Source organism: Channa argus, chromosome 3 (assembly GCF_033026475.1).
Source record: "Channa argus isolate prfri chromosome 3, Channa argus male v1.0, whole genome shotgun sequence".
NCBI lineage: Eukaryota > Metazoa > Chordata > Actinopteri > Anabantiformes > Channidae > Channa > Channa argus.
The window spans coordinates 8,622,097-8,638,891 of NC_090199.1; the positions used below are offsets into that span (position 1 = coordinate 8,622,097).

At 38.8% G+C, this 16,795-nt stretch overlaps 1 protein-coding gene across 4 annotated transcripts in view; it reads right to left on the bottom strand.

Moving 5' to 3' along the window:
- si:dkeyp-9d4.3 (caskin-1) overlaps positions 1-16,795 on the bottom strand; it is a 30,201-nt gene that overhangs the window by 8,371 nt on the left and 5,035 nt on the right. For 2 of the 4 annotated variants that reach the window (XM_067497292.1, XM_067497293.1), the window contains exons 2-15: positions 13,769-13,820; positions 11,399-11,496; positions 8,251-8,396; positions 7,989-8,084; positions 7,045-7,166; positions 6,641-6,749; positions 6,063-6,171; positions 5,321-5,415; positions 4,516-4,630; positions 3,715-3,993; positions 2,839-2,937; positions 2,567-2,751; positions 1,623-1,704; positions 263-330 (exon numbers count right to left, since the gene is read on the bottom strand). In XM_067497292.1, the coding sequence (XP_067353393.1) occupies positions 263-330; positions 1,623-1,704; positions 2,567-2,751; positions 2,839-2,937; positions 3,715-3,993; positions 4,516-4,630; positions 5,321-5,415; positions 6,063-6,171; positions 6,641-6,749; positions 7,045-7,166; positions 7,989-8,084; positions 8,251-8,396; positions 11,399-11,496; positions 13,769-13,820 (1,655 nt within the window). Of the gene's footprint in view, positions 1-262; positions 331-1,622; positions 1,705-2,566; positions 2,752-2,838; positions 2,938-3,714; positions 3,994-4,515; positions 4,631-5,320; positions 5,416-6,062; positions 6,172-6,640; positions 6,750-7,044; positions 7,167-7,988; positions 8,085-8,250; positions 8,397-11,398; positions 11,497-13,768; positions 13,821-16,795 lie in introns of those variants that run through there. The other 2 variants (XM_067497294.1, XM_067497295.1) reach the window with 2 other exon arrangements.

The following is a 16,795-nucleotide window of genomic DNA, read 5'->3' on the forward strand; positions in this document are numbered from 1 at the left end:
GGTGATGAGACAGAAGGCAGGAGAGAAACTGACTCCTCAATGTGTCTGTCACTCTGCCTGTCTCCATGGTGACACATTCACATACCCTTCTTCGGGGTCTCATCTGTTCAGGTGCAACACAACCACCCTGGCAGACACAACACTGTGGCCACTGCCTGAACCCCACCCGTGTAGATGGCTGTGTGTCAAAATAACGTGCTGGTTGATAAGCAAAAGAAAATGCAGTCCACAAAGTGAACCGATCTGCCATCCATAAACTCACTTTCCCGTCATCCTCTTCTGCCTTGCGCTCGAATGACCGCTGTTCATGAACTGTGGGAGTCGAAGAGCCTTGGAGTGGGGGTCAAAAAAGAGACAAGGGAAAGAAGAGAGGAAAAGAGTAGCATTAGTCGATTTTACATTAAAAGACCATTTTTTGTTACTTCGCTCTTATCTATTGTGTTTATTTTACACCAACTGTAATTTTTATAAAAGCAATAGCTCATACATAGTTTTTGGAAAGTGCTTGCCTTAGCAGTGCATTCGATTTTGATTTCAGTGCAGTCTTTGAGAACTGAACTCTTTTAAGAAGCAAATGGCAAATCAAACCAAGTCCGATTTATATTGCCTGTGTAGTCCTTCAGAATTATTTAGAAACAGTTTTTTATGCTTGGCTGGCTTTGTGGTGCTGTTTTAGCACCACACCTCCCACATACCACTTAAACCAGTGGAATGACAGCAGATTAAAATATGCTAATTTCTAAGCTTGTTTCAGCTACAAGCACGGTGCCCAAATTTAGAGGGGATTCTTAAGACATCATATAAATGGCTAAACAATAAATTGTATTTGTAAATAAATACATAAAAAATTGTTAGAAATGTATTACTGTCTGTACCCTGAAGCAAATAACCAAGCTCACAGTAATGTAAACTCATAAATGCCAGCAATTAAGTGTACAAGTTACAAGCAGGCAATAAGCTAATATAAACATGAACAGTTTCAATATATGTAGGTTGTGGTTAAGTTGAGTAAGCTGAGTTGGTTTTCGTTCTGAGGGCGATGGTCACCCAACTTATCCTACTGTATTTTCCACCTGTTTTTCACAGCTACTTTTTAATCTACTTAGTATAAGTAAACCTTTGTTGCTGCAGCTTAAAACATACTAATTTATGAGGTTTAGGCTGTTTACCCCAGCAGCTTTTATGAATAAAGCATAACTTAAATTAATATTATACAGAGACAGGGGTGGGAATTGCTGCATTTGTCTGATATGAACAGAGAGGTGGTCTTTAGAGGGTCACGATGAATAAACGTGAAATTGAAAGAAAAATAAAAAATTCATGAAAGCAGCAACCAAACGAACCCCGTAGCACTTGCTGTACTAGTGAACACCACCTTGATTGTTTTTGATCATTAATTCACTTCACTACAGAATAACATTTTGAGTCACTATACAATTATTTTATCCACTTTATTAGCAAGAGAAGACAAAGGATTCTGTTTTATTGCTGTTGCTTTTGATCACCTATAAAAGGTAGCATCAAACAGACCTTTAACTTCCACAAAAAAAAATCACACAAATTATCACTTAAAAAAAAAAAAAAAAAAAGGGGAGATATTGCTTTGTGCTTTCTGTGCTTACTGGCTGACTGCTCAACAGACTGCGACTGCTCCATAAGATGCTCCTTGGCTTTTACTGACTGGGACAGCACGGTGGCCAGGAGCTAAAACACAAAAACACATATATGCTCAAATAAACGGATGTGGGCACACATACACACACATTACCCAATGAAACATTTACTCAAACATAATCACTCCAATCCCAGAGGTGTTTTGTGACTCAACTGTTTAACAGACAGCATGTCTTGCAGCTTGCCAACACTGGTGCATGAGAAACCCTTCCAGTTTCACAACCTCAATGTTTTTAAGGTATAACCTAATCTTACACTATTTATATGCAATGATTAAGAATGTGCCGAAGGTGTTAAAGAGCAGAACTGCAGGGTGCATGATATCACATATTATAAGATTAAAGTATTAAATAAAAGTACCAGATCATGTGAGACATTATACCCAGATTCTTTCTAGTTTATGCTGTTGTGGGGAGGTAACTGCATGTGAAACTGATCACATACTTTCTTAAAACTACCTATACCTACCTAACTGTGTGCTTTGTCAATAAGTCAATTACAATGCATTGACTTATTGACAAAGCACTGGTTTATTCAAAAAATGTGTCTTTTTTGTCTTTTTTTTTTTTTTGATATTTCAAGTAAAAGGATAGAGAGGAAATATGGGAGAAGGGAGGGGGTATGCCATGGAGCAAAGGTTCCCAAATTTATTCAACGTAAAGAACAAACCAGGAGGCCACTGTCTTAATGCAACTGTTTTACTGTTGATGCTGATCTTTCCTGCGGAAGAACAGTCTGAGCAGGAAACAATTGTGGTTACCTATAGTTTTGATTGTTTCTTGAAAATGCTGTGCTGTTTCCTAGTAATGATGTGTTGGTTGATTTGTAAAGAACCAGTAGCAACAAATTGGTGCAAACACATGCACACAAACAAATGTGGGAAGCATCTTACCTTTACCCCTTCAGATTGTGCATGCAGGCCCGGAGCATTAAGGCCGTGTGTGTTGACTCCTGTTGGAGGTGCTGGGTGTGGACTGGGAGCAGGGGTGGTCAGAACGTGTGTGTTTCCAGAACCCTGCAAGCTGCCTGATGACCGAACGCTGCCAAGGCTGCCCACACTGCCACTGCGCTCGCCACCTCCAAATGGACACAAATGGAGATTTTAGTTTTACACAGAAAACGTACCTCAAATACTGCAAATAGTCTCAAATACACACAGTTTACCTGCCAGTGGTTTGCGTAGCACCCAAATATCCTCACTGGTGCTACTCTGATGTCCCAGAGTTGGAGAGCCTTGAGGACTAAGCTCGGCAGTTCGTGAGCCTGTCATTTGCATGTACACACACTTTGTTATGACCATTCATTTGTGTAATTTTGAAGAAAGTCCGTATATTCTGAACAACAATTGAATAATTAACCGTTACAAGGACCCATAAATGTAATATGGGTAATATAGTTTCACATATAACCTCTTTATAGAAACACCACCACACACTCCAGCTCACAAAGATACTCTCACTCGGCTACTGTACACTTACTATAACAAACAAATACAACAGCAAATAACACTTGGTATTTCAAGTTAAATCATAGGAAATTATATATTTTATAGTTGTAAAAAAGGGATTTGAAATGCTCTATAATATACAAGTGTGTAAAGTAAAATATTTGTGTACAGAATTGTAATGTAATTTTAATTGAATAGTAAGTTCACTCAATCATGAATGCCATTCAGCTACAGGAAAAATTTACATTTTGAAACATTATCGGGTAAATTAGGGTAATTTACTTTTTTTAACCTCTAGTTCCAAACAGTGATAGACATCCGCATCATAATCATATAAAATGGCAGCAGAAATTTATAGGTATAGCTACAGCACCCACTATTTGGATGAAGTGATCCTACAAATACATTTGTCCATACATACATATGTATACATATATACATGTATACATGCAGTACATTTACATGTAGTAAAGGCAAACAAGCATTTTTATTTTTTTTGTCCTAGCATATACACAAGAAATTCTATATGTGGCCTTGCAAACAATGTGGAAAGGATGCTTATCTGTGATGTAAAGTGACTCTACAGTATGTACCTGTCTGACTTTGCTGCTCCTGAGAAGTGGAGAGAGGAGGAAGAGGAGGAGTAGACAGAGGGGGAGTAGACAGAGAAGGAGGAGATATGGGAAGAGGAACGTACCCAAAGGAGGAGAACCGTGGGAGGGACTGTGTGTTGGGATGAGGGGGAGGGGGGGGAGGCAGATGCAGGGGGAGAACTTTGGAGGGGGGATATGAGTGTCCGTTGACCGAGGCAATGGGACAGGGGTTTGGCCTGCGGAGCAGGAGGGTATGGCACTGCTGGGAAGGGGATTGACCTGGACATGAAGCCAGGAGAAGGGAGGTGCAAAACAACAACAACAAGAACTGATCAGTCAACTGGAAACAAAACAAATCTAATCAGAAAATGTATAAAATTATAAATAATTCAAATAAAAATATGAGAAAATAAGACATCCATATATCCACAAGGAATATATCACTATAAATTAAAATATATTATCACTATAGCAATAAAGCAAACAAACAATGTGAACAACATGTGTCACAATCTAGCAGAAGAGGTTGGTTAGGCAGTTTATTTGGGAAGGGTGACAGAAGGAGCAGAAATATAGAGGAAGGCGGGGGGTTAAACGCCATTAGGGGACAGTTTTTGATTAATGGTCATTGACAGGTTGGGAAAATGGATGAGCTGCCGAAAGAGGCTGATGATGCTGCAACTAGCTACAACTAATGATCAGCTATAGTTACAGAACAGCTGTGGAAAAACCACCCATGCATAAGCGCACATCCTCCCACCCATACAGTATCACACACACAGCTGTGATGTGGGTGGTCACCTGCCCTCTTGATGACTTCCACCATGTTGGAGGGGAAGTAGCCCACACGGTCATTTCCTGTGCGGTTGTCGTGAATACAGCCCTTCCATCGGCCATCTGAGTGCTGCTCCAACACCTGCCAAGACACGTAAATACCATTTACAAAGATTAGATTATAATCTGTTTACACATTTAAAAAAATAAAAATAATAAAAAACAGTTAATTCCAAACTACATATGAACGAAATCACATTTGATATCTTTGCTTATTAATGGGTAAGTATGTTGCTAGGAAGCATCAGAGTTCCATCCAGTAAAAACAAAAGACTAGCATGTTCTGTAAAAATGAGGTCAGCAGCATCACAAACATACCTGCCGATGTTGTGATGTCTGTTGTTTGTTAAATTAACTGTATATATACATACATAAATGGAGAGATTTTATTTGATCATGTGGTTGAGAGTGAGGGCCACACCTGGTGGGGTGGGATTTAAACCCGTAATCTAATCTCCAACACTTTCCTTACAATAAGGCTGAACTTAAAGTGGTAGTGTAACCAGTATTACATCTTATTCTATTCTGTGTCTACTTCAAAGTGTGACCATCTATCTGTTGCATGGATGTTTTTGCATATACATGTTGTTCAGTCTTTAAATTTAGTGGGTAAATAAAAATGTGTATACTACAGATGCCTTTATATAGCAATTTTTCATAACAAATGCAACTAAGTGGTCCACAAACAACAGATATTTAAACAGCATACGATATACAACACAAAGCTTTCAGAAGAAGTTAGGAAACTCAAAGTATTTAGAGATCTGTGTACCGTGATAATGTCTCCAGCTTTGATGTTGAGGCTGGTCAGGTCATAGTTGTTGCAGTAATCCTTGAGTGCTCGCACCTGCATTGCAGCCGAAGCGTCTACAGTACGAGAAATGACACAAAGAAAACCAAATCACACACATCCATTAGACACAGCCTACGTAAACACCACACTTGGTGCGTACATTATTTGCACCATTGAAACCAGTGTGACACTTTAAAAAGTATGCAATATATTAATACACAGTGCATAGTAGATACAAATGCTTAAAATCACTAATGTTCAAGAGGGAAGTTATTCCAAAAAAAGGCACAGGCACTATGCCAGCTTTGTATAAAGCTTTTGGTTTTTCTTTTAAAGGGCTGAATTCCAGGTATCAGTTGGCACAAATGGTATTCATTATCCATTGTTTCCTTATCATCTATTTCTGCTAAAAGCTTGACAGACAAACTGCCACCATAATCCTGTCCTTTTATGGGGTAATTTAACTCCTATAAATGCTTAATTTAATTCGTTAGACTTTTAGAGGTAGTGGTAATAATAATACTGATCAATAAGAAGTAAGCTATTTGTGAGAAATCTGAACACATTAATCTCCCGTCTTAGTACTTGCTTTCAGTGAGTTTTTAAAGCAGAGATTTTGGCACTCGTATGCTGGTTTTGGATTAAAAACATATTGTGGAGTTCCCCACCTCTACAAGGCATAGTGAAAAAATGTGGCTTGCACATATCTTTGTGGACTGACCTCTGAGTAACTGTTTGATCTCTCGACTGGCCTGTGTAGTGGTGAACTGATTGACGATGTCCAGCGCTGTTTGACTCAGAGTGTTTCTCACGCCCGCGCTGATACCACTCTGGATGGAAGTGGTTGAGAAACGTGATTAAAATTAAAATGTTAAAGTGTGTCACAATGAGTTCATGTCGGGGATGTACGGAGCATTCGTTGTCAGTGTCAGTGGTTGTGCATCCATGCACGCTGCTATCATTACCATAGTTGTGCAAGCAGCCTGAGCAATGAGCAATCAAAAGTGAAATACAGCAGGATACGAGAGAACACTGACTGCAAGTAGGATCATTATGCATGTGAAAGTGACAACAGGACTACAAAACAAATCACAGCTGGTCTGGACATTGCATTATGTAACAAGCTAACATAACCCTCAGGTGTCATCACATGTCTCAGTGGGATGAGTGACAAGTGCTGAGGTGTAAACTTGCTCAGCTGAGGCCAGTGAGGCAGCTTTAACAACAGTTTCTTATGTAAACACATTAAACAAACAGAAGGACATGGAGAGAGAGAGAGAGGCAGAAAGACAGACTTACATCCAGCAGCAGGCGTACTACCTCTGTCTTCCCACAGAGGGCAGCCTGATGTAGTGCTGTGCCAGACTCAGACTGTCTGTTGATATCTATGCCAGCTTGAATCAGCAACCTGCAGAACAAAATAACAAATAATACTCACTCACTCAATAATACATCACACATGAAAGTTAGTCCAAACATTGTTAAATTTGAAACTATCTGCACACTGAATAGTGGTGTGTTTGTTGCATTATTCAAAACTGGACAAAAACTATGAGGATCTATTTGTTCTTAGGTTCATAACAGATGTTGACATCTTGAGTTAAGGTTAGATTAGATCATGCACTCATGTGGACAGACAGGAGGACTAGCTGACTGACAGGAAGATAAATACAAAGATACACGCTGAGAGAGGTTTTTCAGACCGAATGACTTCAATGTGTCCGTTCTTGGCAGCGAGATGCAGAGGTGACACTCCGTTGGGATCGGAGGGTTTTGGTTCCAGCATGGCTGCACACATGTTACTGCTGAGCAACAACTGGACCACCTAAAAACATAGAGACACACACTGTATATAAGAGGGACAAATGTCCATAAACAGTTCCCCATTTCACTTTAAAGCCAACAAAACAAAAAACATTCATGTAGTTTATATTGTTGTTTCTCCACTGATTTACAACTGATAAATGTATGAATTCAAATCATTGCTGGGGTACTTTTTATTTTACACTGAACAATTTAATATGTTCATTGTAAGGATTTCAATGAAGTCAAATTCTCTTTATTATACTGATTAGGCTTTTCATGATCTAGGTTTTTTGGCCCCATTTTTGAACTGAGGCAGATTTAGATACCAACTTTGATACTGTTGTACCTACTACTAAATTTACATACATTTTTAAAATAAGGTCATTTTGTTATGTTTGAAGGGTTAATTTAAAAAGAAAAAGAACAGTTTTCTAAAAGATTTTGCAATGAAATGGATACGGTCTTTGCATAGCCTTAATGTTTTGTTAAGAAAGTGGAATCGAAAATGTTTTGAAATTTCCGTATCATTACATTCCTTGTACACACAAAAGCCAGAGAGAGCAATTTAAACAACTAGTTTCTCAAAATGAACTTGTTAGTAACAGCTAAGATGACTTCCCGCTAGCAACGTTTCAACGTTGTTTAACGTTTATCACTTTAACCAGTAAATACAGTGGTCAGCACTGGCTAAAAATGAGAAGCTGCCAGCTTATTGTTTTGTATGCTAGTATCTGCTCACAAGAAATGTCATCTGCATGTGATTCATGTGATTCAATAAAAGCAAAATAACATTACATTAAATAATGTGAGTGTATGTTTGGTTTTGGGCAAATCTACTCACTCCGACACGCCCAAATTCACAAGCGAGGTCCAGTGGTGTCTTCCCAGCTGAGTCTGAAATACACGGGTTGGACTGGTGTTGTAGCAACATCTCCGACTGTAACACACACACAAATCTCACTTATACTTTTGAATTTCCTGGGAGACCACAAATTTTTCATGCATCATCAGGCACAGATAACATATAAACACACATCACATTAACACAGTGTCACACACCACAACACCTGAAGCCAGCCCCCCCCACACACACACTCATTTACCCCATCATAGTGTCCATGCTGAGCTGACAGGTGGAGAGGAATCTGTCCTTCATCTGACTGTCCATTGACCGATGAGCCGGCTTTCAGCAGCATCTTCATAGGTTCAGTCTTCCCAAGCCATGCAGCGTAATGTAGAGGACGCATCCCTACACAAAACACGCACACAAACACACAAAACGACACAAGGAAAAAAAATAAAATAAATAAAGGTAAACACATACGGAAAATACAAATACGAAGAAACATAAATACATGCAGATATACACATTCCGCCATTTGTTATTTTCCCAGACAAATTAGATTCTTATTAGACATCAATGCCTGATTTTTTCAGCAAGAATCATTAAACTCAGCTGTACTCAGTCATTTCTCTAACATGCCTAGTACAAAGTAAGAACTAATTAAACCCAAAGAGTAGCAACTGAAATTGAAAATATAGTTATAGAATGTAAAGTGGAGATGAAACAGTTAGTTGAGAGACAATTGGCAGTGCATTAAATGGTAAATGGTCTGTACTCATATAGCGCTTTTCTACCTATGGGCACTCAAAGCACTTTACACTGCTTCTTATTCACCCATTCGCACTCACAATTACACACACACACACTCATACACCAATGGAGGTGCTGCTATTCAGCTGGCCAACGCTCACTGGGAGCAACTAAGTTGGGGTTAAGTGTCTTGCTCAAGGACACTTCGACATGTGACTGGAGGAGCCTGGGATTGAGCCCAAAACTGCGTAATTGGTGGTCAACTGCTCCAGCTTACTGTTCCAAAGTCACCATAAATTGTCAAGTCATATTTTAAGTAAAAACAAAAATCCCTGGTTCTAGCACCTACATTGTGATTTTTAATCTTAATGTAGTTATGGCAGTGGACTTTGGACACTTTTTCTGTAGGTTTTGGCTCTTTTCTGAAAACCTACAATATAAACCACATGATTAAAAGATGAATGAAAGAGAAAAACAATCAGCAGATTACATGATAATGGCAATTATTGTTAGTTGCCGCCCTAATATGAATGTAATTTTCTTTGTGTACCAAATGCTTAAATGCACAGAAAGTCTGTGCTCCTTATGGAAATGTAGCCATATAGTGACTGACATCGTTGTGACCCTTTGTGACCCTGAATTATTGTTGCAAGCATCACACCCATGGGAGACCCGAGACAAACTGCCTTCACATACAGAGTCAAGAAACCCCTTAACGTGGCTGAACAAGACTCAATGGAGCCTTGCAGAAAAGTGGACGATACAGATCATTCATGGAGGCGTGCAGGAAATGCAAGGTGATGCCAAGTTCAGCAGAGTGCAAAAAAATGCACCTCAAAACCTTTAACAGTGTTTTTCATCTGAAGACATTAAACACCAACTTGTGGCAGTGGCTGCAAGGAACAGTGAGCATTTTCTCATGGCAGCAACCAAGACCCCCACTCCTTATACCAGCAATGAGCCACATCATAGTGGTGAAAAAAAGTACCCTCCAGGCTCGGCTGGCACGAGGAAGTTCTGACTCAGAAAAAGAGGTGCTGGCGAGATAAAGAGGCACAGCAGCTGCAGGAGTAGATGCTAAAGCCCGTGTTTATCAAGAGATGTAATGGCAAAACCCCAAAGCGCTTTTGAGAATGTGTTGTGGCAATTTGGTAAAAGACGAGACAACTTCATCCACACTGTGCAGGGGAACAGAGACACTGAACTGGACTGTATTTAACATAAAGAAGTTAGCATGAGCCTGCTTCCTTTGCAGTGGCGAATCAAGAAGTTCACGTGGATTCACATGTGCCGTGTGAACTTGTGGAATAATGTTTAATTTGGCAGGCAGTGGATATCACGAAAACTCTGCTAGAAAGACTACAACCTCTGATTAAGAAGGATCAACACAGACCATGGCATATTAAAATAACATTAGACCTACTTTTCCATTTTAAACCAATAACAATAATAAAAAGAAAACTGATATGTCTAACTCATTGGGGTTTCTCTTTCTGGAAATACCCTTCACTGTGCTCCCAGGACTATAATACTCAAGCTAATGCATGGCTCCTTGCCGCCTTTCCTGTTTATATGGGTTTAGGCAGAATATCAAGTCCAGAAGTGCAGTTCTGCCAGATGTCTAGGTCAGTGAACATGTATCACTGTGCAAGGTCTGAAACAATATTAAAACAGTACTCTGAATACAATACTTGCCAACAGCCTATTCACACATCTAAGTGATACAAACTATCATTCATTTGCAGTCATGTTTCTGTTCACCTGATGTTAGTCGAGTCTTTGCTCTCTTTTTACTTTAGCTTCCCAACTAATAGGCCGGGAAGCCAGAACATCTGTTTCTAATAAGATTTTATTTATCAGAAAACAGCCGCATGACGCACTTTCTCCAGAGTTCACACTAAACATGAAACACTCTGCATCCTCTAAAATCAGAATTTAAAATATCTGCGTTTGCTGCAGATTTTAATGAAATAAATTTTGAGACAATTTAATCATGTTCTGCCCTGAATTGTGTCATTTTTCTTGTTGCATTTTATATTGCCTAATGATCCCTATCTTAATTCTTTTTATCTCTTAAGAAAGCCTACTACTTTCTGGTTATTTAAAATGATTGATAATAGAAGCTTTGAGATTAAACTTTTGTATGTATGAATTATAATGTGACCGTTGTTCTGATCTGTGCTGACATCAGTGTTTTCACTGCTCACTGCAAGCGTTACATTCTAAATGAATGATTTAAATTTTCCAATCAGCTCCACAGAGAGAAACCCGATGAGGAGGTGGGGCCACCTGGTGAGGATTCCTGCCAGGTGTGTGCCTCTATTTAGAGACACACTGGCCATGACCGGCTGGCAGTGTGGTCTACATCCTGGAGGGATTATACCGCCCATCTGCCACGAGATTTCAACTTTTCTGCTGTATTCTGCTAGTGAGGGAAAGGGAAAATCTTCAGAGATAAGGAAGGAAAATCTGAGCAGCTCTGCTTCGACTTGGCTCTCAGTCCTGTAGCCATAAAGCCTTCTCCTACTATTGTCTATTGTTTGCTGTGCACACAAATCTGTCACTTCGCATAAACCCTGTAGACCACACTCAAAATTGATTTTAATGCTTTTCCAACAGGTTTATATTTTATTACAGAAGGGTGTGTGTGGTTTTACCTTTATGGTCTTTAATATCCACTGCTGCCTGTGCCTCCAGCAGCAGAGAGATCAGCTCCTTGTTTCCACTCAGCGCAGCATGGTGCAGCGGAGACAACCTTCGCACAGACACAGATTATGAATAAAAATACACATATTCACATACGTATTGTAAAGCCAGAGCATAACTTTGCTGAAATAATCTTTAGCGTAGAGCAGCTCCACCCCTCAGCTCTATGTGGGTGGGGAAAAATGACCTACTTACATTAATAAGCAATCTCTCTACCCCCCAGGCCGAGCATGCACACAGCACATCTGTATGTATGTGTATGCGTCTAAAGGATCCTCAGTGAATATAGGGGCCAGGCCCTGGAGTCAAATCACAGAATCATCATTACACGACGAGTTATGTCCAATTATGTGATTCCAATCAACAAAGTCAAAAGATCTTTGTTATCCAGTGGACCCAAATGAAACACAATCACCAACCAAGCATGTGCACACAAAAAGCTTAACCCATCACAAGTCTAAATATAGCCAAAATCCATAGTTGCACAATCAGTGTTGAAAAGGAAAGATTTCTAAGCAAATTAAGAGCTGAGAAATGTTGGCTCTTCTCTGAGGTAATTACAATGGTTAGATTTGAGCTCTTTAGTCAGTTGCAAAGACAGGTTTAAGCATAAGATAATGCTTACACTCATACATCTAATTATAATTGTTGACCAAATTGTTGTTGTTTTTTTGTTTTTACTCCTGTCCCAGTAAGGAAAACAAACAAAGTCTCTAGGATTCAGTGTCTTTTTTTATGTTTTGTGGACATTTCTGGTATCCTGAATTAAATATCAAGATTTCTGGCTAAAGGGCCAGTTATCACTTGTGTCTCGTTAAAATAAGGTTCTGGCCTTAGTGTGGATATCAGATTTAAGTAGCCACAAAGACACAGATGAAAAATTATTCATTGTTTAAAAAATAATGTGGAAGTCCAGTGCTCAGTCATGTTGTGAGTCTTGGAAACCTCAAGTTGCTCTTGACGATGAAAAACATTGAGGACAGAGAGGAATTCGTTTTTGGGCTACTCAGAAAATAGGCCGAAAAATAATACGGAAATTATGTAGAATTAAACATGGTGATTACAACTAATAAACTGCATTTGAAATGGCAGAACATCCACAGTCCATTATCTCTGGCTGCTGCTGCTGTGTATATTTTACTTGAACATCAATTATTCCAACTTGTCGCCTACACTGTCTCCCATACACAGCAACAAGTTGCCGCCTCAGAGTCAAAGCAATGCTGCTGCTTGGCAACAGAGGTTATTGGCCTCTGCTCTGTGAAAAGGTAGGCAAATGAAGTTGCAATGTTCATTACATTTACATTTAGTCATTTAGCAGACGCTTTTATCCAAAGCGACTTACAAGTGAGGTACAAGGCAAGCAAAAATCTAAGTCAAATCTTCAACAACTATTAATAATATCAACATTGTAGTCTAGCATCTACATAAAAGTTGATAAATCACTGCGAAATACAATCAGTGTAGAAACTGAATTGTTTCTTTAATTTATGGATCAGTGTGTAAATGTCTTTGGAAGATAAAATGTGGGACTTGGGAGTCACCAGCTCAACTGCATGCACAGTCATGAAATACAGTATATAGACGCTGGCTGGTCACATGATTACTTCCAAGTCTTAGAAATTAACGATTGGGTGGGTAATGCAGTCATCTGTACAGCCTTCCTATAGTTTTACAGATTACTTTATTTAAAATGGCTGTACCACACAAACTAGTTTTATGCTGGTTCCTTTAGACTAAAGAGAAAAATAGTTTAGTTTTAATTTTTTGTTTCTTACTTTATGCCAAAACATTTAACAAAACGTAGAGTGTAAATGATGTCAGTTACATTAACACAATTAGACACTTCCCATTCAATAATGTATGCATACAAATAAAACTTTAACTAACAAAAAAGAAAATGTTGTGTATATCCTACCTGTTTACATAGTTGATTTCTCCTGATTATACATCAATGCAGATGTTTCATCAACACTGTACTTACACATTGCTAATGCCTTTATTACCTAAGTTTAAATGGTGCAATTTGATTTAATGAATCACTTGTTTGAAAGGATTAGTTAATGAGAACTTAGGGATCACTTTATTTCCAAAATATCAATATCAAAAGCATCAATATCTTGATGCAAACATTTAAAATCAAATAAGTAACCTGACAAAATTAAGACAAACCTAATTGATCAAGCCACTATGTGGGTGTGGGTGTGTGTATGTACACTAAGGGGAATTGACTTGTGTGACATAAAAAAAGAAATGAAGCAACAGGCAAAGAAAAGCAAGAGAAGTAGAGTTAAGCATGATGAAGTAAGTGAGTCTCTCACCCGTCTGCATCCTGGATGTTGACGTTCACACGCTTTGCTGCTCCGAGGAGCTCTGAAAGACAGAGAAAAGAGAAGATGAGAAAAAGACAAGCAACAAACTCATAACATAAACAGTTCAAGTTTAAATCTATTCAAAATTCAGTGATTAATGTATGCTGTCCTTGTACATATTCCAGTATTTCACTCCCTGCAGGCAGAGTTCACAGCTACACTTTTATATATGTGAGCGCTCTAAAACAACCTGCTGCCGTGTAACAGTTTTTTCTTTGGAACAAAAAAAGGTCAAGGAGAAGTGACAGGATAAAGAAGATAAAGAGAGCGCTTTCTAGGAAACTCAACAGGAATATAAGCTCAGTCTGTATTTTGGTATTAGGTATACTTGCATGCAAAAGTACAGTGCAGTCAGCATTACTACATTACTAGTGTGTATAAAGCTTTCATCATCCAAAACCATGGCTACTACTAATTTAGTTGCTTTACTGTTATGTTTTTTCATGAAAACACTAATCATGCATTCAGACTTCATGTTTTAGTGCTACACTTTGGTTTACATTTAAATTTGAGATTCATGTAGCCAAATAATGTATTACAAACATGCCCCGGCACATAAGTTTTTCCTCAGCTACCCAGCAATTTAAAAAAATTAACTTAAGGGAATACCTCAGCCTCTGGGGACATATTATTTGCTATCCCTCAAAGAGTTAGATGAGTAGCTGAAATCTCATGTTTCTATTTTATGTAAAGAGACCCAGAGGGGTATTAGCTTATCTTAACATAAAGTCTGGAAGCAGGGGAAATAATTAGGGCTCTGTCCAGAGTTACACATAAGCAACACACACAGCACGTAATAACCCTGAGTGGCCACTGAGACATAAAAAAACCACATATTTAGATTTTGTAAGTACTTGCTAGACCTTTATGGTTACAATAATAACCACAAAGCCTATAAGGATTAATTGTCAGAGAAAGAAAATACTCCTAGTGGAATTAAAATATTGTGTTGTCTGGGAAAGTTTTGTGTTTGCTGAGCTATCCACTCCACCCAACCTACTACAGAGAATGTGAAGTTGACATCACACCGTATTTACTTTTGGGATTTGCTTAACCTGTGCTTAAGCATGTGCTTAACGTCCTATTGTGGTTCCAAATGGTTATCTGCATACATTTTGCTTTGTTGATCTAAAACGTTGTTTAAATCATTCAGATTTAATGAAAACCAGTCAAAGGTAAGGCGAGACCCCTCTACTGACCTACAGAACAATAGCAGCAGTGACCTACTGTGGAGACAGAATTATGACAGAAAGTCAAAACAAATCCAGTCATATCCCAACTTCAGTTTGCAAGTAACATCTATTTCTGGGTTAGTTTTACACAAACTGATCAGTTTAGCAGCAACATCAGTACAAAGGCACAGTGTGTGTGTGGGAATGTGTTTGCATGTGAGCAGTATTTTATGTCTGTGTCATTCAGAATCTGACCTTGTCCTTGTATGTGTTTATATTTGGGCGTGCACCTCTGTCCTTGTGTTAATATGAATGTGCACGAGCTTTATTGTGAAATCCTGGATCTTCAACAGAACAATGAAGACACTTGACAACAGCAGAAAGACGTGCACAAATCTAACCCCCAGAAATACTAAAGCAGACACTCTGAAAACCACATAGAAAAGCATTGTTTGTCTCTCTCCCTCAACTTTTTTTTTTTTTTTGTCAAACCCTCATAATCCAGAGGCCATAATCTGTAGCTGTTCTGTAATCTGGGGAAAAGCTTGTCCCTCTCTCTGCAGCTCTATCCGCACTTCATCCCTTCATCCTGCTCTCACACTCTAATTTTCCCTGTAATTTGCTAAAGAGCGCGCGCTTGATTGGTAGTTCTGCTGTTTCTGTTTACACTCTGCAGCTGACATCATTCTTTTGCATATGTGTGTGTGTGTTTCTGTGCACACATAGGACCACTATCTAGCTTGGATTGAAAGCAAGAACCATCCCCACACCCCTCCCCCCACAGCAGATGAATCAATGAGTGCAGATATCTGTGTCACCATCAGACTACCAGAGAGCCACATGACTCCCCACCCTGACTGCAAATCTTTTTTCTACATAGATTATCTCTCAGTTGCTACATGATAGTCTAGGCAGATTTTCACATTAAAACAATTTATTTCATTTATAATATTAAACATATCACTTACCTATAATTTAGATGTATATATTTACCTGCTTGCTGTTGTTTAAGAGCATTACCATAACATTTATCAGATGGTGTCCTTGGACCAGGGTTCATATTTTGTATGATAATTTTAGGCACAACGATGCAACCGAGCCCTGGTTACCATGACAACCCCCAATGTGCAATTCTCAAAAACTGTCAATCACATGGCAGGGATTACTATGATATTATTTTGCAACGTCTCCCTCAAATTACTGCTATTTTAGAATTTATTTGACTTGAAATCACATCATTCACGTTTAATTTGAAACCCTTCACTCCTAATGTGGTGAATACCAACACTGGCTCTGGCAGTGCAACCCTCAGTTTGTCCACGGCAGATTCTCAAACCTCGGGAGAGGTGAAGTGGAGGGTTTCTCGAGGGTTCTCATTACCAGAGATGTTCTGAAGTACAGTTTCCACCACCTCTGACCTCGAAGTTTGAGTATAACATATTGCCTAAAATAAATGCTAGTCCTGACACGACTTTTCCTTTCCTGTTTCCAGCCAGTAGCTCATTTATTTTAGAAGTGAGTCAAATCAGATTCATCAGATCACACTATTATCAAACATGCAGGGATTACAGTATAGTTCAAAAAAATGTAAATCCTTTTTTGAACTATAAAGTGCTTCAGATTAGACGTAAAATATTGTCACTACTGTTCAGTCGAATCATCTACGACCCCATTTCAAAAAAAAGGTTGGGACGATGTGTAAAACGTAATGATGGCAGTAGTGTTAATCCCGTAAAATTGTAAAGCAGCTTCAAAGAGCTGCCAATCACTAACATGCATGTATTTGTGATGGTTAACACAAGAT